Source organism: Crinia signifera, chromosome 5 (genome assembly GCF_055691185.1).
Source record: "Crinia signifera chromosome 5, ASM5569118v1, whole genome shotgun sequence".
NCBI lineage: Eukaryota > Metazoa > Chordata > Amphibia > Anura > Myobatrachidae > Crinia > Crinia signifera.
Genome location: NC_139221.1, coordinates 331771041 through 331797409, shown reverse-complemented (window position 1 = coordinate 331797409; position 26369 = coordinate 331771041). Strand labels below are relative to the sequence as shown.

General features: G+C 46.2%; 1 protein-coding gene across 1 annotated transcript in view; it reads left to right on the top strand.

Moving 5' to 3' along the window:
- Positions 1 to 26369, top strand: part of LOC146005646 (cytochrome P450 2B4-like) — a 93781-nt gene that overhangs the window by 4955 nt on the left and 62457 nt on the right. The window contains exons 2-6 of the mRNA XM_083145037.1: positions 3221 to 3435; positions 5389 to 5551; positions 6138 to 6287; positions 20922 to 21082; positions 24072 to 24245. Of these exons, the coding sequence (XP_083001163.1) occupies positions 3221 to 3435; positions 5389 to 5551; positions 6138 to 6287; positions 20922 to 21082; positions 24072 to 24245 (863 nt within the window). The remainder of the gene's footprint in view (positions 1 to 3220; positions 3436 to 5388; positions 5552 to 6137; positions 6288 to 20921; positions 21083 to 24071; positions 24246 to 26369) is intronic.

Below are 26369 nucleotides of genomic sequence, written 5' to 3'. Positions count from 1 at the left end.
ATATGGTTACATCATATACATGGGGACATCCTACACATGGGGACATCCTACACATGGGGACATCCTACGCATGGGGACATCATATGCATGGTGACATCCTATGCATGGTGACATCATATCCATGGGGACATCCTATACATGGGGACATCATATACATGGCGACATCCTATACATGGGGACATCCTACACATGGTGACATCCTATACATGGGGACATCCTACACATGGGGACATCCTATACATGGGGACATCCTATACTTAGTAACATCCAGAGATATCTTAATTAGCTGGAACCGAAGGCTACTTCAGACAGATGTCTGGAATCAGATTCAGTCTGAAGACATCTGAACCGTCTTGGACCCACCATGAAGCCGGACTGAGGAAACACCTCTTTATGCTGGAAGATCCAATTTTCATCCTGGGATTGTCAAAACCGATGCAGTTTTTTAAACTACTCCCTCAGAGTGGAAGCAGAAGATGACAAGTTCCTCCTGGTCTTATGAAGAACACAGTTCCCAATTCAATGGTCAGAATGTTCCCACTAAAACCACAGATGGAGCAGTCTGTGCTATTGGTGTTCTGCCTCGGAAAGCTTGGACCGTGGCTTATTTCTGGCCTCACACTGCATATGAGATGACTTTTCAGATCTAGATGGAACCATAACTAAAGCTCCTTTAACATCAGATCTACCATCAACAACATCGGGAAACCATCAGAAAATGTTTTCCAGAAAGTTCTTGCAATTGACGGGTCATTAACTGTTCTATTCCAGCACTTCCATAGCCACACTATGGTCACAATCTGAGTCCATGGACCTTTGCAAACTGTCACGGTTTAATGTCCAGTGTTACCTGCTTCAGGTAAAAAGTGGTGTTCAGCGGCTGGGACTCTGAGCTGGAAGTGGGAAGACTGTATATAGAGTAGCTCTTTCACATAGAGCTTGGGTATCAATGAGAACTGCCATTGGAATATCAGGTAAAAAACCACCAAGTGGCTCTATTGCGGACTGGCTACCAACTGAAGAATTATAGCACGATAGATGCTGCTGGATCGGACTAACTCCAGCTGGAGAGATGTTTGTGGACTGGACTCGCTACCGGCAGAGAAATACAGCTGGAACAGACTGGCTACCAGCTGGAGAGATGTTGGTGGACTGGACTCGTTACTGGCTGAGGAATACAGCTGGACCAGACTGGCTAATGACTGAAGAGATGCTGGTGGATCGGGCTGGCTACCGGCTGAAGAATACAGCTGGACTGGACTGGCTACTGGCTGGAGAGATGCTGCTGGACCCGACTGGTTACTGGCTGGAGCTGCTGCTGGACCGGACTGGCTATTGGAAGAATATAGCTGGAACCGGCTACTGGCTGGAGAGATGCTGCTGGACTGGCTACCGGCTGAGGAATACAGTACATCTGCAGCGGAATGGATACCAGCTGGAGAAATGCTTCTAGACCGGGCTGACTACCAGCTGAAGAGATGCTGCTGGACTGGAGTGGCTACTGGCTGAGGAATACACCTGCATTACTGGCTATCGTCTGGAGAATTACTTCTGGACCGGACTTGCTGCTATCCAGAAAAATGCTGATGCATCGTAGTGGCTACCGGCTGGAGATGCTGCTGAACTGGACTGGCTACTGGCTAAAGAATACAGCTGGAACTGGCTACCGGCTGGAGAGACAATGTTAGACTGGACTGTCTACCGGCTGTCTATATATGTTTTTTAAATTAGGTATTTGTCGTCCCTGTGGTGGCCAATGTCTGGGTGTGCAGATTGCAAATCTGTGGTATAAGGTGGTATAAGGTGGTCTTTTCCTGCAAGTCTGCATGTTGGAATGTAAAGTGCCATAAGTGCAAATTCTTACACTGGGAGCCATATTGTATGGTAAAAACAGCCCTGTTTGTTTTACCAAAATGCTGTGGGGAGGGGAGGGGGGGTGCCAGGAACTTTTTTGGCAGGAGGGAGCAAAATTTACAATTATGCCACTGGACCCACATATGTTGCAGTTACGCTGATGGGGTTTATACTTCTGCCACCACCTGCAATAATCTTACAATTAATGAAACCAGGGGAGTTACAGGACCGCCGACACCTTATACACTAATTGTCACAAGGCTTAGCGATACTACACATCCGTCCAGTCTGTGATATCACCCTCTTAGGTACAAACGGGCCTGGGCCCCAGCAATAACCGGAACCCCTCGCAGTCTGCTGGAAAAGCCAACTCCTAGAGTCATCAATAACTGTGTAATATTGTGATTGCGTCCCGCAGTCCACGTTTCAGCCCCTACTTGGCAATTAATGACATTTTGCAGCACATACTTAGTGATCTAAAGCCGCAAACACAAAAGTCCATATTGAGGCTGAGTGATATTGTTCAGTGTGTACACTCAATATCGTTATCGATGCGTGCTCTCGTGGATCATTAACGACCCTCTTCCTCATCCTGCATGTTCAGGCGAGGGAGGTCCCCCTTAATGACAGCCATGCTGCAGCATGCCCATCACCCCATTCACCATAGCTTCCTTCCTTGCTGACATCGGCAAGTGTACTGCCAATGTCAGCGTCGGGGACTCGTTTAATGTGTATGGGGCTTCACAGTCCCTTTAAAAGATTGTGGTTCTAAAGGCATGCATTTTGTTGCAGCTCACTGGTGTCTTTAAAGGGCTATTGCAAATAACACACATGCAGCAGATGTCTACTCATGCACATTTTTCCTTCACCTAGGGATGGCCATCGTTGTCATTGCCATTGATGGCAATAGTGCAACTGGCCATTGATAGTGGCATACTATGCAATGGATGACCATCAATGTTTTTACCTATCGATGGTCATCCTTTTTAATTGATTGGCCTGTGGGTCATAAAACATCGATATTATGAATCATCGATGGTCAATGTCCATCTCTACCTTAACCTTGCTGGGCTCCAGCAAAGAGGTTTTGCTGTTCCTCAGTGGAGGCTACAGGTAAAGTAGAGGTTTCACCACCTGAAGATAGCGTTATGTAGTGGTGAACAATCAAGCTCATCACCACTGAATGAATAGAGTCCTCTCCACAGAGGATGGTGGCAACATGACTGGGATCTGTGGAAAGGAAGATGATCCCACTAATACAGGAGCAGTGACTGTAGGGAATAATGGCAGAGGAGCAGTAGGACATGATGCACTAATGACAAGCAATGGTTATGACCTAACTGACCTCTATCATCTATTATACCAGGTACAGAACTACGATACAACACATTGTCACTGACCATGAGCGTCCTCCCAGCACTGTCCTTGGCGGTCTCCTTCCTCCTCTCGCTCCTCTTCTTCCTCTCTTTCTGGAGAAAGCAGAAGAAACACCAGTTCCTTCCTCCAGGACCTACTCCGATCCCTCTCCTGGGGACCCCCAAATATGTTGGAATGCATAATGCCTGCAAATACTACCCAGAGGTGCGTAACACAGGTGCAATCAATGTAAACAGCGATGAAACCACAGGGTGGCAAATGTCCAGGGGCCCATAAGGTAACCAAGATGGCCCCAGGGATTGGTAGCGCTGTGTATCACAGCCACCAATACATTTGGGAAGCAGCACTCTGCTTCTCCTTCCTCTATAAGCTCGCATCAGACTCCTGTGTAACTAGCCAACTAGGGAAGGACAAGCTGAGCGCTACGTCCCGAGTGTAGCCATAGCTGTGATACGCAGCACCACCATTCTTTGTGGTCAGGCAGCCGTCATGCATCATACTTGTAGCATTATAATGATACATCCAAGGAGGGACAAAATGTTTTCTAGCTGGATTTATCTCCTAATATATCATTGGCATCAACTGTATTAAAATATTTAATTGATAACAGGCTCCAGCACAAGTGATGGCAATCATAAATTAAGATAGAAATCCAGGTAGAGAGCTTTGTGTCTCCACTGGAATGGATAAGGTCCAATGGATAATTAATAAAAACTAATAAATATAATAAAAATGTGAATAAAAAATAAAAACTTACTTATGCTGGTCAATGACTAAATGAGTACAGCTCTATTCCGAGAAATTTGGGGGAACCGTCCAAAAGTCCTATATGCACCCCTTGCAATAATATGTGGGTTCCTGGCTTCAGGTTCTTCAGGATGTTATTTATAGAACAAGAAGCCAGGAACCGGCCTATTACCACTCCACCATTGACCACAGATGAACTCTGGAAGCATCAGTACAGTGACCTCCCCTCCAGGCAGCTGTATATACCAGAAATCACCTCCGGGTAGACACAATACACCACGGTAAAGTGAGGAAAGAGCAACACCACAGCTCACTATACACAGAAAGCTATGGTAAGTGCAGGGTGTGCATACAGGATGTTTGTCAGGTTCCTCCAATTTCTCCAAAAGTAGCTGTAATCACTTGGTCATTAAGTGGCACAAGCGTGTTTACATTTTTTTATTCACATTTTTTCTTATATGCAGTATATTTATTAATGTATTTCTTTTATTTTCACATGTTCCACACACTTGTCTGAGCTCACTGTGTGAAAATGCTTTGCAAGCGTCTCTTCACAATTTTTTTTTTTTTTACCACTTTGTGTTCAATCATGCAGTTAGGGGAAATACTGTAGCATACAGTAACATAATAAATCAAAGCATTGTTGGAGGTGCCTACAGTAGCTTGTGGTAGCAGGGTAGCCGAATATCATTACTTCTAAACTGAGCTCACTGTGTGAAATGATTGTGAGCATCTCTTCTGCAAAAAAAAATAATTACTGTATAGCTCAGTGATTAAAATAAAAAGATTTGCAGCTGTCAATGAACCTTAACCACCATTCAAACTCAGGGTTCTGGCAATGTAAAGCATCGCATTAACCATTATGCTACATCTACAAGCCCTAAGGTGGCGCAGTTAAATACATCAGTAGTGCTTGGCATTCTTTTGTATGGCAGGTGGAAATTGATGCTTGTAGAATTTCATAATGTAGTTTGTCCTACAATATCATTGTATTAAAAAGGGACCTGTATTTACTGTACTGTACTGCTTATCCCTTCTGTAATCACCTAGTACAGGCATGTCCAAACTATGGCCCTCCAGATGTTGTGAAACTACAAGTCCCATCATGCCTTGCCACAGTTTGCTATTAGGGAATGCTAAAACGATTGCAAGGCATGCTGGGATGTGGAGTTTCACAACAGCTGGAGGGCCGCAGTTTGGACATGCCTGACCTAGTATAATACTTAATTTTTTTAATTGGATACACTAACTGTAAACAAATTAACATTTTCTTACATACCCAAGTTTTAATATTTATTTTCCTGGGTACCACTGTGGTGGATGTATCAGGGTATCTGTGGTGGATGTATCAGGGTATCTATCTATAAAATGCCTTTGTGCAGGTTCTGATAAACAATTCCTATGTCTCAGCTCCGTGAGAAGTACGGTCCCATATTCACCGTATGGAAACTGACGCAGCCGGTGGTCGTTCTCTGCGGCTATGACACGGTGAAAGACGCTCTGGTGAATCATGGCGAGGAGTTTAGTGGACGCCCGCTCATTCCCATACATGATCGGTTCTCGGAAGGACAAAGTAAGTCTCCAGGGTCATTTCATGGGTTTCCTGAAGTGTTTTCTGTATTTGTAAGAGCTGTATCTAACATAGCAGGTGCAACTTAGACAGACAACAAGATGGTGACTTCTGACCACATGTTCTAGTCACTGTGATCAGTGCGGTTCTCAGACAATGTGGCTCTAGGTGAAGTGTTATAATGTTGGATATTTTATATATACAGTATAATCATTTTACACTAAAACTGTCTTCTATTCTAAATTAAAGAAAGGGTGGGGCAGGGTGGTGCATGGAGGTATGCAGATACAGAGTACTGATGTTTGGTGAATATGGGGGTGAAGCCCTGCACATATGGGGGTGCAGCGTGGCACATACAGGTCCCTAGACCGCGCAGGCTTTTAACAGTTTTCTTTTCTGCTGCAACCTAGCAGAGGCGCCAGATCCGAGTCTCTCAAACCCCCTCCTGCAGCCTAACTGTAACCCTTCACCGCTTAACAATAACCTGCGCCACATTCTTACGGCCCCTTTGTTAATACCCAGCCTTCTTGCATTACTGTCTGTTCCATTTCAACAGTGCTGATCATGTGACCTCTCTGTCTCTCTGCAGGTATAAGCACCCCAAACCCTGAAAAGTGGCGCACTCTGCGCAGGTTCACCATGTCGTCACTCAGGAATTTTGGGATGGGGAAAAAAACCATGGAGAAACGGGTGTTGGAGGAGTCCGAGAGTCTCATCCAGGAGATTTCACACACAGGAGGTGAGGGTCCTATACCCTGCTGGTGACCACTGACCTACACATAAGTGTATAAGCCTTAACATTATAATTCCAAGATCAGATCTCCTGCACGATTCGCCAAGTCTCCATGAAGACCCTAAAATGTGGGACAGGTGCCTATTACCATTATTGGTATATATTGTGCTAGGTTAGACTGCTATGGTGTACAGTATTATGTGTCTAGTTCCAAAGTCTTTTTTAGTATTAACATTTTAGAAGTAAATGCTGCTACAGAATAACTGCTCTGAAGAAACAGATGTGCGATCAACTGCTGTCTATATAACAGGTCCATACTACACTCAGGGGCGTAGCTAAAGGTTCATGGGCCCTGGTGCGAACGGTCAGCTTGGGGCCCCCCTACATACAACAAAATTAAAATCTCGGTCTGTTTATATTTTAATACATCAAGTATATTATGTTAATAATAGAACTAACATTTAAACATAGGAGAGTAGTATATTTAAATAAAATATTAAAAGAACAAAGATGATAAAACTGGAGAGGCCCAGGTTACTGGAAGCTCAGATGGTGGCAGACCTATGAGCAGTAAGAATGTTTGTTGTTAGGAGTGGTAATAATAGTATTGTAAAGTGCTCCTTTTATTATATATAACATATAACCTGTAGTGTTACTTATAAACAAGCAAAACAGAATACATAATCTCACATCAAATAAATATATTCAGAAGAAGGCAAAAACAACCCAGCTAAGGGCTGTAGCTAATAATCCTCAGATAATGTTCCTTCACAAATCCAATGTGGCAAACACAAAAAACAGCTCTCTAACGCAATCACCCTGCTATGCAGAACTTCTAATACTGTTCTAATACTCACATCAGTTCTCACCTCTCAATGTATCACAGACACTGAGGGGAGGGGCACAAAACTTCAACACATGCGGCAACTTATATGCACTTTCACCTCCTCCACATTACAGTAAATAGAAACCCCCCCACATGCAGTATATATACATATAGTATGTATACATTAAATACATAGATATAGATTTTTTTTTTTTAAATGGAGCCTTAAACAATTGCAGATTAGAGAAAACATACCAGTCCCTTGTTGCTTCCCCCTCCTCAGCTAGTCTCTCAGGCTTCGGGCTTGCCATCCACAAAGCAGCCAATAAGCCTTTGGCGCTCAGCTTCTGCGGTGGCCGGGTGCGCGGTGCGACGTTCTGGCCACCTCTGCATTAGAAAAGCCGTGGGAGGGGCTGCGTGAAGCCGCGCATGCGCAGCAGCCCTCCCGCGGCCATCTTTTAATCTATAAATGCTGCAGATGGCCGCGGCCATATTTGTTTTGGGCACAAGTTGGACGCTGCGGCCGCGGCTGCTAAACTGTGCAGTCTTGTGGTCCGCGGCCCATCCAGGGGGGGACCTGCTGCCATCGCCCCCCCCCCCCGGCTCAGGGGCCCGGTCGCAGGTGCGACCGCTGCGACCCCTGTAGCTACGCCACTGACTACACTGAACCCTATGTTTGGACACTACAAGAACTTACAAATGGACTTGCAGCCAGTTCTACATGCTTCCTGTTATGCACAGTGTACTGAGGCTGGATGTATGAGGTACAGTATATCACGCTGCATGGTGTACAGAGGCTGGATGTATGAGGTATATCACGCTGCATAGTGTACTGAGGCTGGATGTATGAGGTATATCACGCTGCATGGTGTACTGAGGCTGGATGTATGAGGTATATCACACTGCACGGTGTACTGAGGCTGGATGTATGAGGTATATCACGCTGCATGGTGTACTGAGGCTGGATGTATGAGGTATATCACGCTGCACGGTGTACTGAGGCTGGATGTATGAGGTATATCACGCTGCATGGTGTACTGAGGTTGGATGTATGAGGTATATCACGCTGCATGGTGTACTGAGGCTGGATGTATGAGGTATATCACGCTGCATGGTGTACTGAGGCTGGATGTATGAGGTATATCACGCTGCATGGTGTACTGAGGCTGGATGTATGAGGTATATCACGCTGCATGGTGTACTGAGGCTGGATGTATGAGGTATATCACGCTGCACGGTGTACTGAGGATGGATGTATGAGGTATATCACGCTGCACGGTGTACTGAGGCTGGATGTATGAGGTATATCACGCTGCATGCTGTACTGAGGCTGGATGTATGAGGTATATCACGCTGCACGGTGTACTGAGGCCGGATGTATGAGGTATATCACGCTGCATGCTGTACTGAGGCTGGATGTATGAGGTATATCATGCTGCATGGTGTACTGAGGCTGGATGTATGAGGTATATCACGCTGCATGGTGTACTGAGGCTGGATGTATGAGGTATATCACGCTGCACGGTGTACTGAGGCTGGGTGTATGAGGTATATCACGCTGCATGGTGTACTGAGGCTGGATATATGAGGTATAACACGCTGCACGGTGTACTGAGGCTGGATGTATGAGGTATATAACGCTGCATGGTGTACTGAGGCTGGATGTATGAGGTATATCATGCTGCATGGTGTACTGAGGCTGGATGTATGAGGTATATCACGCTGCACGGTGTACTGAGGCTGGATGTATGAGGTATATCACGCTGCATGGTGTACTGAGGCTGGATGTATGAGGTATATCACGCTGCACGGTGTACTGAGGCTGGATGTATGAGTTATATCACGCTGCACGGTGTACTGAGGCCGGATGTATGAGGTATATCACGCTGCACGGTGTACTGAGGCTGGATGTATGAGGTATCTCACGCTGCATGGTGTACTGAGGCTGGATGTATGAGGTATATCACGCTGCACGGTGTACTGAGGCTGGATGTATGAGATATATCACGCTGCATGGTGTACTGAGGCTGGATGTATGAGGTATATTACGCTGCACGGTGTACTGAGGGTTGGATGTATGAGGTATATCACACTGCAGGGTGTACTGAGGTTGGATGTATGAGATATATCACGCTGCACGGTGTACTGAGGCTGGGTATATGAGGTATATCACGCTGCATGGTGTACTGAGGCTGGATGTATGAGGTAAATCACGCTGCATGGTGTACTGAGGCTGGATGTATGAAGTATATCACACTGCACGGTGTACTGAGGCTGGATGTATGAGGTATATCACACTGCACGGTGTACTGAGGCTGGATGTATGAGGTATATCACGCTGCTTGGTGTACTGAGGCTGGATGTATGAGGTATATCACGCTGCATGGTGTACTGAGGCTGGATGTATGAGGTATATCACGCTGCACGGTGTACTGAGGCTGGATGTATGAGGTATATCATGCTGCCTGGTGTACTGAGGCTGGATGTATGAGGTATATCATGCTGCCTGGTGTACTGAGGCTGGATGTATGAGGTATATAATGCTGCATGGTGTACTGAGGCTGGATGTATGAGGTATATAATGCTGCATGGTGTACTGAGGCTGGATGTATGAGGTATATATTGCTGCATGGTGTACTGATGCTGGATGTATGAGGTATATCACGCTGCATGGTGTACTGAGGCTGGAGGTATGAGGTATATCACGCTGCATGGCGTACTGAGGCTGGATGTATGAGGTATATAATGCTGCATGGTGTGCTGAGGCTGGATGTATGAGGTATATCACACTGCATGGTGTACTGAGGCTGGATGTATGAGGTATATCACGCTGCGTGGTCTACTGAGGCTGGATGTAGGAGGTATATCACGCTGCACGGTGTACTGAGGCTGGATGTATGAGGTATATCACGCTGCATGGTGTACTGAGGCTGGATGTATGAGGTATATCACACTGCATGGTGTACTGAGGCTGGATGTATGAGGTATATCACGCTGCATGGTGTACTGAGGCTGGATGTATGAGGTATCTCACGCTGCACGGTGTACTGAGGCTGGATGTATGAGGTATATCATGCTGCATGGTGTACTGAGGCTGGATGTATGAGGTATCTCACGCGGCATGGTGTACTGAGGCTGGATGTATGAGGTATATCGCGCTGCATTGTGTACTGAGGCTGGATGTATGAGGTATATCGCGCTGCAGGGTGTACTGAGGCTGGGTGTATGAGGTACAGTATATCACGCTGCATGGTGTACTGAGGCTGGATGTATGAGGTATATCGCGCTGCAGGGTGTACTGAGGCTGGATGTATGAGGTATATCACGCTGCATGGTGTACTGAGGCTGGATGTATGAGGTATATCACGCTGCATGGTGTACTGAGGCTGGATGTATGAGGTATATCACGCTGCATGGTGTACTGAGGCTGGATGTATGAGGTATCTCACGCTGCACGGTGTACTGAGGCTGGATGTATGAGGTATATCACGCTGCATGGTGTACTGAGGCTGGATGTATGAGGTATATCACGCTGCACGGTGTACTGAGGCTGGATGTATGAGGTATATCACGCTGCACGGTGTACTGAGACTGGATGTATGAGGTATATCACGCTGCATGGTGTACTGAGGCTGGATGTATGAGGTACTGTATATCACACTGCATGGTGTACTGAGGCTGGATGTATGAGGTATATCACGCTGCACGGTGTACTGAGGCTGGATGTATGAGGTATATCACGCTGCACGGTGTACTGAGACTGGATGTATGAGGTATATCACGCTGCATGGTGTACGATGTGCATCTCATTACGCAATTTGTCACTGGTTATGGGTATAAGAGAGCAAGTAGACAATATGGTTGAAGTACGTACTGTAGCAGGCCAGATGGGTTACCAAAATGGCTGGGATTAAACCAGGGCTTCATGGGAGCCCACATCTATGGAGCTATCGATGGCATAGATTACACTTGTGTAAGGGCACTGCGGAACGTGCGCCTCATTACGCTACACTAAAACACAGAATTACGTAACAGTATGAATGACATCCAGTATTAACAGGCCAAATTAGAGCAGTGAACGGGTTAACAAAATGGCTACCGAGTGTAACCAGGACTTTGTGTAAGCCCATATCTATGGAGCAAGCAATGGTATAGGTTTTACCTGTATAAGGGGAATGCTGAAGGTGCGTCTCATTACGCTAGTTAGACAGATGCTTGCACAGGCATTGCAATCATCAACCCGCAGCTTTGGTCCCCTAACCGCATCTGGCAGGAACTGACCCACCTGAGCCAGGATTGCTCACAGTCACCTCCCCGCACTCCAGCGGGCAGACAATTGGAGGGTTGCTTTCCTTGCTGGTGTTACAGATGTAGCCCCTGCCATCCTTGGCCGGGGCTCGCCAGACCCTCCCCGCTGGCGAGCACCGGCAGACAGGGGCTACACTGAAATTGGAGGTGCGTGCGTCTCACACGCACGTGCGTCCCAGTCTCTCCGCGGGGACGCTGCGTGTCCCTGCCCGTCTTCACTTCAGGGAGACAGTCAGGGTTAGGGGGCGCTCGGGGCGGCGAGGGGTACCTGCAGCGATGGCGGGCAACTGCGGGGGGAGGCGGTGGGGACCGGAGGCAGGCTCCATTGCCAGTGGCGGGGCTGGCATTAGAAACGCCAGCCCTGCAAAGATGGGACAAGCCACATCTGTACATAAACTATCAGTTTATGATAACTATTCTTGCCTGAAAGCTAAGTCTCCTTTTTCATATGGTACCTGTCTCGAGTCTCTAGGCCACCTAGAACCGGAGATACTGGCTAAGATTTTATAGGAGATAATAATAATAATAATAATAATAATAATGAGAGATTCAGAAAGAGCGGGATGTACTAAAAGGAAAATGCAGTAAAATGGGTGTTTTACCGCATTTTCCTATTTACCATCACCCGTCCGCCCAGTTTTCGCATGGCAGGGTATCACCCAGAGGGTGGCGATACCCTATAGAAGCCTATGGGCTTCTATCGCCGCCCGACGTCCGCGCACCCCCCACCCCCTCCTGATCTCCTCCTTCCCCAGCAGGTGTCACAGCCGAGAGGACATCCGGCTGCAGGGGGGAGGAGGAGACGCAGGGGGACACTGACAGCCGCCGGGAGGTGACGGAGACCCCCGCAGACCACATCACAGGCATCGCAGCGGCTGCCAGGCGAAGGGCGGCGATGTATATTAATACATCCCGCCCAAAGTGAGAGATTTGGTAAGAAATCTCCAGATTTTTTTAATCGCTTACACTGCAAAACCAGTGTGATTTTTGCAGTGTGAATGATTGCCGCTTTAAAAACACTGGAGATTTCTTCCCAAATCTCTCACATTCTGAGTCTCTCATCCTATTAAATCTCACAAACTGTATCAGGGTGCAAATTGAACACTTTCAGACGTTGTTGAGTTACACCGCCGGGATGTATCATTAGAAGGGCGCAGGATAGGAGCCCGTCCCTGCGAAGCCCTAACCCGGAAGCCGGGGGGGTCTGCGCATGCGCGGTTATGCGCTGACCCCCGCCGACCCCTGTGACCGCACTGCCCCACTCGCAGTGCGATCCCGCAGCCATAGGCTACAATGGGCTATCGCCATCCCAGAATGGCGATAGCCCAGGGGTACGATGCCGGGCTGCCCGATGTTGATACATCGGGCAGCTTCGCATCCCCCATAGAAACCTATGAAACCCATAGAAACCCTGCTGCGGTCCCCTTTTGATACATTTAGGAGATACTTAATATTTGCGGCTAAATCCCGAAAACGGGTGTTTTCGGGGATTTAGCCGCAAATATGGTTTGATAAATGGGCCCCTCTGTCACACACTCTCCAATTCCCCCTATTCATTCTCTCTCACCCTCCCTCTTCCATTTCCACATATTCCCTTCTCTCTCTCTCTCTCTCTCTCTCTATCAATACCCGACGCGTTTTGTCTCCCTCAGAGACTTCATCAGGGATTTTTTTTATAATCTCGAATATTAATACTTGTGCTAGTCCTGAATTAGACAGTTTTGTGGTCTTAAAGATTTTTTTTGGACTCCCAATTGGTGCGGCCGGCGTCGGGTATCGATATATAATTGCTTTTAATAAGACATTACATTTATAGGGCGCTGAAGACACTACTGTTGAGATATATATATATATATATATACGGCGAGTCGGTCGGCTCTCTGGCTGATGTCCAAATGGACCGTGGTGCCTTCCACAAATTAAATAGATAACTGCTGAACAAAGGAGGTGGCACTCACGGGTTTGAAAAACGGCAAACGTATTAAAAATACATAAAAAAAAAAAAAATGTCACAAAGGTGTCCGATGTTTCGAGGCTCTCGGCCCCTTTTTTCCACCTTGAAAAAGGGGTCGAGAGTATCGAAACGTCGGACACCTTTGTGACACTTTTTTTGTGATGTATTTTTAATACGTTTGCCGTTTTTCAAACCCGTGAGTGCCACCTCCTTTGTTCTGCAGTTATATATATATATATATATATATATATATATATATATAGATAGCTGGGTAACAGGACGGCACTCCAATGCTGCAGCTTTCGTCGGTGCCAGGTCATAAATAGAAATGCAAAAAACACTTACCCCCCCGTAGAAGGATGAAGACCAGCACTCGGACGCAGGTAAAGGTGAAGAAAAAAAACGTGTTTATTACATGAGTACAGGTGATAGCAACACGGGCTGTCCCGACAGCCGTTTCAACTGGGCATCAGCCAGTTGTCATCAGGGGAACAGAGCACTCAGCAGCCCCAGTTTAAATAGTACAACAATTGCGCCAAAACATATGATAATGAAAGAACTATGACCTTACTGATTAGGTCTGACATCATCTGAGCCCCGTCAGGTGGGAGGGGCGGGTGGCGTGGGAGTGAGTGCTGGTCTTCATCCTTCTACGGGGGGGTAAGTGTTTTTTTATATATATATATATATATATATATATATAGAAATAATGAGGCAAGCAGCGGCACTCGTAGGAAAATTTTCAAACTGTATTCAAAAACATGACCAAACCAACGTTTCGGGGACTAGCCCCTTTGTCAAGGTGTAGGTAGAACAATGTGCAAACAATACAAACCAACTTAAATAGGTGAAAAGGAACGGTCTTACCGAGTCACGGAGCCCTGAGACGCCGGGAGCAGTCAGCCGGAAGTACGTCAGACAGGAAGTGACGTTATCAGTGACGTATGTGTATTAGCTGGCTGGGAGGGAGCTGAAGCGCAAGTTGAAACGCAAGCTTCCCCAGTTGCTATAGTGAGCATGCATACTGGCGCTTATCCCGGTAGTCGCTGGGTCTCCGTTCATCGGGGACTGTAAACTGCAATACAATGCAAAATTAGTGATCTGTACATTATATACAGCGTGTCAATAGGTTAACAAAGCATAACATAATATTCAGTATTCAAACAAAACGTAATGCTGTGGATTCATTAGTGTAAATATGTAGGTAGCTCTTTGTGTGTGTGTGTGTCTCTGAGCTCAATGGGTGTCAATTGAAAAAAGGAAGAATAAGTGTTACTCAGCTGTATAAAACTACAAGTATAAAAAGACCATGTATCTACGTCAGCGTCTGTGTGATCCCTATATTTAGGGGATGGTCCCACCTGGTCTTGGTGTACATACGTGTGTCACCTTTCTGTTACCATACGGTATATTCATTATGTGTCGGCATGCTAGCAGAGATTAATTACATATCAAGCGTGTGGTATTCTATTAAATATCTGCGGGTGCATATTTCTCATCCATGATGTATATATGTTGTAATGTTACATATATGTTCACTCTGTAAACGTCTCATGTACATATTATTCACGCAAGAAGAAATACAAAGGATAGAGAGAGAGATTAAGGAGAAGAAAAAGCAAACAACGATTGGCCTATATTAGGCTCTTTGGCCTCCATTTAGGCTATTCTCCTTCAGAGGTCAAGTCTATGTTATTTTTAATGTAATTTTTAATGTTATTTTTAATGTTATTTTTAATGTTATTTTTAATGTTATTTTTAATGTTATTTTTAATCAATGTCCTATCTGTCTCATTGATTGGTACCGTCAAAATCACGGGGTCATTATGCTGTGTCAACAATTAGGTGACACTGGGAATTTAATTTGACCTTTTTCACAATGGTATATCATTTGCATCAGAAGAATAATGAAAGGGATAGGAAGATGAGACGGAGGAGAAACTAAAGCACACTCGCGATCGGCCTATAAGGCCTCTTAGATGGAGTCACATACATATCATCAACATTAGAAGAATAATAAAAGGATAGAAAGATAAGCTGGAGAGGAAACAAAAGCACACCGCGATCGGCCTATTGGGCCTGGGAGTCATAGTTGGCAATACACTGGAAGAAAATTGTAAGGATAGAAAGAGGAGATGGAGAAGAAGCTAAAGCTCACCGAAATAGGCCTGTATAGGCTGAAAATTGTTACATGTTAATCACAATGGAAGAATAATAAAAGGATAGAAAGATAAGAGGGAGAGGGAACTATAGCACACTATTAAGCCTGTTAAGACTTCTCATGTATAACATTAAACTGTAATAGTGATCCACGTCCATCATGATGTGGCATCGACTCCTTGTGTAATAGTCCATCAGTGAATGTTCAATGTTGGCCAATGGCTCTTGTCTTGGAGCTTAGTGGATACTATCTTATGGAGACAGTTGTTTGTTCAGAGGGTTCTATAGGAAGACGCTAAGAGGTAATTTGTCATTCAGGCCTGATGGTTTGATGCTGTTCAACTGGTGTATCCACCTTGCCTCTCTCTTTAGAAGGTTGCCATCTCTGTCTCCTCTTCTAAGGGTCTCAGGGATGTGGTCAACAACTGTGTGTTTCAGGTCTGATAGCTTGTGTGACTTGGCTGCAAAATGTTTGGCAACAGGCTGTTCATTTTCTTTGCCTGCCAATGCCTTACTTATCGCTGACAAGTGTAGTGCCATTCTTGTCCTCAACGTTCTCACAGTCTTTCCTACATATAGGAGGTTACACGGACACTGGATTACATACAGTATATCACGTGTGTTGAGGTGCATGTCAGCACATGCCTGATCGGAAACGTCCTGCCATCTCTGGGATGCACAAATGTAGGGCCTGTTAACATGTGTTGACATGTCGTGCACCCTATACATTTGTAACACCCATTGGGTTTCTTCAGAAAATGTCCAGTGGGATTATCAGGATTTTTTGCAAACCCCGTAATGTCATTATGAACTATAATATCCTTGATGTTCCTCCCACGTGTGTGGCAAATCAAAGGAGTCTTCTCTTTCAGAGATGGCAGGTTGGCATCAGTTTTTATAATAGGCCACAGTGCCCTTGCCGCCCTGAGAGAGACACCTTATTGGCTCCCAAAACACGCTCTCCAACAGAGATAATAAAATCTAAGACCGCTTTACCATTCGTCTCCAGATACAGTACATCCAGCTTTGTTCTACCTAGGGCGGCAAGGGCACTGTGGCCTATTATAAAAACTGATGCCAACCTGCCATCTCTGAAAGAGAAGACTCCTTTGATTTGCCACACACGTGGGAGGAACATCAAGGATATTATGACTCCCAGGCCCAATAGGCCGATCGCGGTGTGCTTTTGTTTCCTCTCCAGCTTATCTTTCTATCCTTTTATTATTCTTCTAATGTTGATGATATGTATGTGACTCCATCTAAGAGGCCTTATAGGCCGATCGCGAGTGTGCTTTAGTTTCTCCTCCGTCTCATCTTCCTATCCCTTTCATTATTCTTCTGATGCAAATGATATACCATTGTGAAAAAGGTCAAATTAAATTCCCAGTGTCACCTAATTGTCGACACAGCATAATGACCCCGTGATTTTGACGGTACCAATCAATGAGACAGATAAGACATTGATTAAAAATAACATTAAAAATTACATTAAAAATAACATAGACTTGACCTCTGAAGGAGAATAGCCTAAATGGAGGCCAAAGAGCCTAATATAGGCCAATCGTTGTTTGCTTTTTCTTCTCCTTAATCTCTCTCTCTATCCTTTGTATTTCTTCTTGCGTGAATAATATGTACATGAGACGTTTACAGAGTGAACATATATGTAACATTACAACATATATACGTCATGGATGAGAAATATGCACCCGCAGATATTTAATAGAATACCACACGCTTGATATGTAATTAATCTCTGCTAGCATGCCGACACATAATGAATATACCGTATGGTAACAGAAAGGTGACACACGTATGTACACCAAGACCAGGAGGGACCATCCCCTAAATATAGGGATCACACAGACGCTGACGTAGATACATGGTCTTTTTATACTTGTAGTTTTATACAGCTGAGTAACACTTATTCTTCCTTTTTTCAATTGACACCCATTGAGCTCAGAGACACACACACACACACACAAAGAGCTACCTACATATTTACACTAATGAATCCACAGCATTACGTTTTGTTTGAATACTGAATATTATGTTATGCTTTGTTAACCTATTGACACGCTGTATATAATGTACAGATCACTAATTTTGCATTGTATTGCAGTTTACAGTCCCCGATGAACGGAGACCCAGCGACTACCGGGATAAGCGCCAGTATGCATGCTCACTATAGCAACTGGGGAAGCTTGCGTTTCAACTTGCGCTTCAGCTCCCTCCCAGCCAGCTAATACACATACGTCACTGATAACGTCACTTCCTGTCTGACGTACTTCCGGCTGACTGCTCCCGGCGTCTCAGGGCTCCGTGACTCGGTAAGACCGTTCCTTTTCACCTATTTAAGTTGGTTTGTATTGTTTGCACATTGTTCTACCTACACCTTGACAAAGGGGCTAGTCCCCGAAACGTTGGTTTGGTCACGTTTTTGAATACAGTTTGAAAATTTTCCTACGAGTGCCGCTGCCTGCCTCATTATTTCTACATCCCTGACCCAGAAGGCACCGAGGTCTATTGTACTATTGGTTGGAGTGCCGGACCACAACTATCTTTCTATATATAGAAAGCACTTACCCCCTCGCAGAAAGGATTAGAGCCGGCACACGGTAGTAGGTGAAGAAAAAAAGGGTTTATTGCAATTACATCATTGCACAAAGAGACAGCTGCCGACCTGACAGCCGTTTCAACTGCATGTGAGCAGTTTTCATCAGAGGTCTCTGATGAAAACTGCTCACATGCAGTTGAAACGGCTGTCAGGTCGGCAGCTGTCTCTTTGTGCAGTGATGTAATTGCAATAAACCCTTTTTTTCTTCACCTACTACCGTGTGCCGGCTCTAATCCTTTCTGCGAGGGGGTAAGTGCTTTCTATTAACCACATAATGTGCCTGGCACCGGAACAGTTTTATCTTTAACCAGAGTGCCAACCTGAGAACCCAACTGTCTTTCTATATATATATATACATACATATACACACACACACACACAGGGGCCCTGCCTTTTTTGACAGTCCCGGGCCCCATCATTTCTGATGGCAGCCCTGAAGGAAGGTGATGGTAAATGGGCTGCGTATGACCCCCGACTATCTGTCCATCTTTGCGCCCCCCCCCCCCCACACACACACACACATACTGTCCATCTATGCTGCTCCCAATCCATAGACCCTCCCTTCTTCCTGCCCTAGAACCACCCTTCCCCTGGTCCTTTCATCTTTCTGTCCATCTATGCTGCCCCAATGTCCATCTGTTTGTCTTTACACACTATGGTGGTCTTTTTATGCCCCTTGTCTGACCGTCCGTCCATCTGTCAGTTTTTGCCCCAAATGGTGCTCTGGCCATCCATCCCTCTATTCCCCACGCCTTGCGTCTGTCAGTCTGTGCCACTCTATGATGCTCTGTCCATCCATCTGTGCCCCCTATCTGTCATCTGTCAGTATGACCCCTGTCCATCCATCTCCTTGTCTCTACCCACCCCTCCATCAATCATTTCATCTTTGCCCAAAAATGTTTTACTGTCTATGCCCCCATATGGTGCTCTCTGCCCGTCCATCCATCTCCCCATTTATGCCCCATATGGTGCACTATCTGTCCATACTTGTCCCCGTCCCCATTGTCCGTCTGATGTCCGCCTGACCCCCCACCACGTCTTGCACTGTAATAAGGCAGTGACTCTCAAGCTTGCTCTACCCTTCTATCTACATCATGAATCTCTCTCTGACGCTCTATCAGACACTGTCTCTCTCCCTCTGTCAGACACTCTCTCTCTCTTCCTGACACCCTCTCTTTCCCTGGCTCTCCCCTTTGTTCACCCTGATATTCTTTTTCTCTCTCTCACTCACTAACATCCTCTCTCTTTATTTCTCTCCCTCTTACTCTCCTAGACACTCTCTCCTTGTCTCTCCCTCTTACTCTTCTAGACACTCTCTCCTTGTCTCTCCCTCTTACTCTCCTAGACACTCTCTCCTTGTCTCTCCCTCTTACTCTCCTAGACACTCTCTCCTTGTCTCTCCCTCTTACTCTCCTAGACACTCTCTCCTTGTCTCTCCCTCTTACTCTCCCTCTTACTCTCTCCTTGTCTCTCCCTCTTACACTCCTAGACACTCTCTCCTTGTCTCTCCCTCTTACTCTCCTAGACACTCTCTCCTTGTCTCTCCCTCTTACTCTCCTAGACACTCTCTCCTTGTCTCTCCCTCTTACTCTCCTAGACACTCTCTCCTTGTCTCTCCCTCTTACTCTCCTAGACACTCTCCCCTTGTCTCTCCCTCTTACTCTCCTAGACACTCTCTCCTTGTCTCTCCCTCTTACTCTCCTAGACACTCTCTCCTTGTCTCTCCCTCTTACTCTCCTAGACACTCTCTCCTTGTCTCTCCCTCTTACTCTCCTAGACACTCTCTCCTTGTCTCTCCCTCTTACACTCCTAGACACTCTCTCCTTGTCTCTCCCTCTTACTCTCCTAGACACTCTCTCCTTGTCTCTCCCTCTTACTCTCCTAGACACTCTCTCCTTGTCTCTCCCTCTTACTCTCCTATACACTCTCTCCTTGTCTCTCCCTCTTACTCTCCTAGACACTCTCTCCTTGTCTCTCCCTCTTACACTCCTAGACACTCTCTCCTTGTCTCTCCCTCTTACTCTCCTAGACACTCTCTCCTTGTCTCTCCCTCTTACTCTCCTAGACACTCTCTCCTTGTCTCTCCCTCTTACTCTCCTAGACACTCTCCCCTTGTCTCTCCCTCTTACTCTCCTAGACACTCTCTCCTTGTCTCTCCCTCCTTACTCTCCTAGACACTCTCTCCTTGTCTCTCCCTCTTACTCTCCTAGACACTCTCTCCGTTGCTCCCCTCTTTCTCCCTCTTTCTCCCTCTTTACCTCCCTGCCATTCTTGCTCTCAATAACGCTCGCACCCCTCAACCCCTCTCTCTTGGTCCTCCCTCTCTCTCTCTCTCTCTCTCTGACACCCTTTATCTCTCGCTTCTCTTTCTCTCAATCACTCTTTTTCCATGAGCCTTTTCTCTCTCACGCCTTATTGTTCTATTTCTCTCTCTTTTCCCCCAGAAACACTCTTTTTCTTTGTCTCTCAACCCCCTCACTTTTTTCTTCACCTTCCTGTGTGTGTGTGTGTGGGGGGGGGGGGGGGGGGGGTGGTCCTTTCAAAATTCTGCTATGGGGCCCACAAAATTATAGTTATGCACCTGGAGCTAAATGTGTATTATCCATGGGAACCTGGAACCTTACATATGGCCTTGCCAATGTTTGACCATGTGTTCGCCAGCCCTGCAATATTACACCTAATGTTGGGACTGTATGACTGATATGAGGCGCTTTCTGATGTCTGTAATGTAAGATGAATGGAAGGAGACAATGTTAATGGGAAATATCTCTTTTCTAGGAAAGTCCTTCAACCCTATAAAGCTGCTGGCCTCCGCTGTAGGAAACGTCACCAGCTACGCGCTGCTGGGGGAGCACTTTGATTACAACGATCCAAAGTTACATGAACTCATTATAACTGTAAGGAAGTTTATAATGACTATTCACCACCCCCTACATGAGGTACGGCACCGAATACTGTCTGCAGGGAACGTTTCTGTTACTGATTACTTATTTATTATGTTCTATCTTCCCCTTCACATGGTTCAGACCCCTTCACATGCCCCTTATATCATCAGAACCCACCACGTGCCCCTTATATGTCATCAGACCCCTTCACATGCCCCTTTATATGTCATCAGACTCCTTCACATGCCCCTTATATCATCAGAACCCACCACGTGCCCCTTATACGTCACATGCCCCTTATATGTCATCAGACCCCTTCACATGCCCCTTATATGTCACAAGAACCCTACACATGGCCCTTATAGGTCATCAAACACCTCCACATGTCCCTTATATGTCATCAGACCCCTTCACATGGCCCATTTATGTCATCAGACCCCTTCCCATGGCCCTTATATGTCATCAGACCCCTTCACATGGCCCTTATATGTCATCAGACCCCTTCACATGCCCTTATATGTCATCAGGCTCCTTCACATGCCCCTTATATGTCATCAGACCCCCTTCACATGCCCCTTATATGTCATCAGACCCCTTCACATGCCCCTTATATGTCATCAGACCCCTTCACATGCCCTTATGTCATCAGACCCCTTCAAATGGCCCTTATATGTCATCAGACCCCTTCACATGTCCCTTATATGTCATCAGACCCCTTCACGTGGCCCTTATATGTCATCAGACCCCTTCACATGGCCCCTTATATGTCATCAGACCCCTTCACATGCCCCTTATATGTCATCAGGCTCCTTCACATGCCCCTTATATGTCATCAGACCCCCTTCACATGCCCCTTATATGTCATCAGACCCCTTCACATGCCCCTTATATGTCATCAGACCCCTTCACATGTCTCTTATGTCATCAGACCCCTTCACATGCCCTTATGTCATCAGACCCCTTCACATGCCCCTTATATGTCATCAGACCCCTTCACATGCCCCTTATATGTCATCAGACCCCTGCACATGCCCCTTATATGTCATCAGACTCCTTCACATGCCCCTTATATGTCATCAGACCCCCTTCACATGGCCCTTATATGTCATCAGACCCCTTCACATGGCCCTTATATGTCATCAGACCCCTTCACATGGCCCTTATATGTCATCAGACCCCTTCACATGGCCCTTATGTCATCAGACCCCTTCACATGCCCTTATGTCATCAGACCCCTTAACATGCCCCTTATGTCATCAGACCCCTTCACATGCCCCTTATATGTCATCAGACCCCTTCACATGCCCCTTATATGTCATCAGACCCCTTCACATGGCCCTTATATGTCATTAGACCCCTTCACATGCCCCTTATGTCATCAGACCCCTTCACATGCCCCTTAAATGTCATCAGACCCCTTCACATGTCCCCTTATATGTCATCAGACCCCTTCACATGGCCCTTATATGTCATCAGACCCTTCACATGCCCTTATGTCATCAGACCCCTTCACATGCCCCTTATGTCATCAGACCCCTTGACATGGCCCTAATGTCATCAGACTCCTTCATTTGGCCCTAATATGTAATCAGACCCCTTCGCATGGCCCTTATATGTCATCGGACCCCTTCACATGGCCCTTATATGTCATCAGACCCCTTCACATGCCCCTTATATGTCATCAAACCCCTTCACATGCCCCTTAAATGTCATCAGACCCCTTCACATGCCCCTTATATGTCATCAGACCCCTTCACATGCCCCTTATATGTCATCAAACCCCTTCACATGCCCCTTATATGTCATCAGGCTCCTTCACATGCCCCTTATATGTCATCAGACCCCCTTCACATGCCCCTTATATGTCATCAGACCCCTTCACATGGCCCTTATATGTCATCAGACCCCTTCACATGGCCCTTATGTCATCAGACCCCTTCACATGCCCTTATGTCATCAGACCCCTTAACATGCCCTTATGTCATCAGACCCCTTCACATGCCCCTTATATGTCATCAGACCCCTTCGCATACCCCTTAAATGTCATCAGACCCATTTACATCTCCCTTATGTCATCAAACCCCTTCAAATGGCCCTTATATGTCATCAGACCCCTTCAAATGGCCCTAATATGTCATCAGACCCCTTCACATGCCCCTTATATGTCATCAGACCCCTTCACATGGCCCTTATAGGTCATCAGACCCCTTCACATGGCCCTTATATGTCATCAGACCCCTTCACATGCCCCTTATGTCATCAGACCCCTTCACATGCCCCTTAAATGTCATCAGACCCCTTCACATGGCCCTTATATGTCATCAGACCCCTTCACATGCCCCTTATGTCATCAGACCCCTTCACATGCCCCTTATGTCATCAGACCCCTTCACATGGCCCTTATGTCATCAGACTCCTTCATTTGGCCCTAATATGTAATCAGACCCCTTCGCATGGCCCTTATATGTCATCGGACCCCTTCACATGGCCCTTATATGTCATCAGACCCCTTCACATGCCCCTTATATGTCATCAAACCCCTTCACATGCCCCTTATGTCATCAAACCCCTTCAAATGGCCCTTATATGTCATCAGACCCCTTCAAATGGCCCTTATATGTCATCAGACCCCTTCACATGCCCCTTATATCTCATCAGACCCCTTCACATTGCCCTAATAGATCATCAAACACCTCCACATGGCCCTTATAGGTCATCAAACACCTCCACATGGCCCTAATAGGTCATCAAACACCTCCACATGGCCCTAATAGGTCATCAAACACCTCCACATGTCCCTAATAGGTCATCAAACACCTCCACATGGCCCTTATAGGTCATCAAACACCTCCACATGGCCCTAATAGGTCATCAAACAACTCCACATGGCCCTTATAGGTCATCAAACACCTTCACATGGCCCTTATATGACATCAGACCCCTTCACATGGCCCTTATATGTCATCAGACCCCTTCACATGCACAAACACTGACAAATGTTTCCCTCACTATGTTCATGCATTTGTGTCTTTTGAGTTTGCAGTTTGTGAACACGTTCCCGATTCTCATGGATGTACCAATTCTGAAGCAGAAAATCTTCAAAGAAATCTCGGACCTAAAAATATTCGCCAGAAAATACATTGAGCAACACAAGAAGACACTAGAGCCTGGGTCACCCAGAGACTTCATTGACTACTTCCTGGATAAGATAAAAGAGGTGAAACCATTGCTGGGTATTGTCTGTATGTGGTTCTGCCAGGGTTTTCACAGTCTAGGGATGAGGTATCTAGAGGCAAGATAGCCAGCATGGACCAGTAGGTGCCTATTGCACTGGGCTAGGGAACTTCTTATTATCCTAATGCAATGGATGATGGTCTGCCACTGACTGAGGTGTGCTAAGATTCACCACCAGCTATTCCACCGGAGAAGGTTCTTGTCAATGCAATTTTGTCTAGACCATGACATGTCCACATCTAGCTATCACTATGTGCAATTCCAGTCTGCATCTTTGGGCCTGATTCACCAATGTACAGAACGTACTGCATACTCACATGCTGTGCCAAGCCGCAGCATGATTGACAAGATACAGCCGAGAGGTATGCTGGGCCCCGGTAAAATTTTGGGAGCGTGGCCTAATTGCAGGAGGCGTGGTCACCTCACACGATTAGGCCGCGCCGCAAAAACGTTTAGGTGGGTGAAAACAGAGCAGATCATACCTACAGTATTGTGCTGTGCTGACAGCAGGCTCAGCATGAGCTCACACTCTGTCAGTGAGACGCTCATGCTGAGCCTGCTGTCAGCATAGCACATGTATCTGTGGGGGGAAGGGGATGGGGTCGGAGCAGGGCCCCCACCGGGCCCCTCCAGCAAGCCTGGTCCCGGGTAATTAGTACACCCCCCCCTCTCTCTTGGCGGCCCTGATGTGGTGGAAGAGTAGAGGTGGCTACAATATAACATAGTGCTGCAAAATATCACCAACCACAACTAATGTAAGACATTCAGGGCTTCGCTAGTAATAGATATTGTCTGTCTTCTTTATAATGTTCCTGGCCAGAACTACATCATTGTCCAATCCAAAGACCGCACATGAGACATGATGTAGGGATGGCCAATTCACCACAGTGATGGTTTCTAGCTTTGCCATCTGTGGTGGAGATTTGATGGAACAAACTCCGCCCCCCCCCCCCCTCCCACCCCTAGCCTGGCCACACATTCTAGCATAATTTCCTGACTGGCCCTGATTCCAATGGATATAGTGGTAATAATGAGGTGTAGGGGTACAGTGGTAGTAATGACGTGTAGGGGTACAGTGGTAATAATGACGTGTAGGGGTACAGTGGTAATAATGACGTGTAGGGGTATAGTGGTAATAATGACGTGTAGGGGTACAGTGGTAGTAATGACGTGTAGGGGTACAGTGGTAGTAATGACGTGGAGTGGTATAGTGGTAATAATGACGTGTAGGGGTATAGTGGTAGTAATGACGTGTAGGGGTACAGTGGTAGTAATGACGTGGAGGGGTATAGTGGTAATAATGACGTGTAGGGGTATAGTGGTAATAATGACATGTAGGGGTAAAGTGGTAATAATGACGTGTACGGTATAGTGGTAATAATGACGTGTAGGGGTACAGTGGTAATAATGACGTGTACGGTATAGTGGTAATAATGACGTGTACGGTATAGTGGTAATAATGACGTGTAGGGGTACAGTGGTAATAATGACGTGGAGGGGTACAGTGGTAATAATGACGTGTTGGGGTACAGTGGTAATAATGATGTGTTGGGGTACATTGGCAATAATGACGTGTAGGGGTACAGTGGTAATAATGACGTGTTGGGGTACAGTGGTAATAATGACGTGTAGGGGTACAGTGGTAATAATGACGTGTTGGGGTACAGTGGTAATAATGACGTGTAGGGGTACAGTGGTAATAATAACGTGTAGGGGTACAGTGGTAATAATGACGTGTAGGGGTACAGTGGTAATAATGACGTGTTGAGGTACAGTGGTAATAATGACGTGTAGGGGTACAGTGGTAATAATGACGTGTAGGGCTACAGTGGTAATAATGACGTGTAGGGGTACAGTGGTAATAATGACGTGGAGGGGTACAGTGGTAATAATGATGTGTAGGGGTACAGTGGTAATAATGACGTGTAGGGGTACAGTGGTAGTAATGACGTGTAGGGGTACAGTGGTAATAATGACGTGTTGGGGTACAGTGGTAATAATGACGTGTAGGGGTACAGTGGTAATAATGACGTGTAGGGGTATAGTGGTAATAATGACGTGTTGGGGTACAGTGGTAATAATGACGTGTAGGGGTACAGTGGTAATA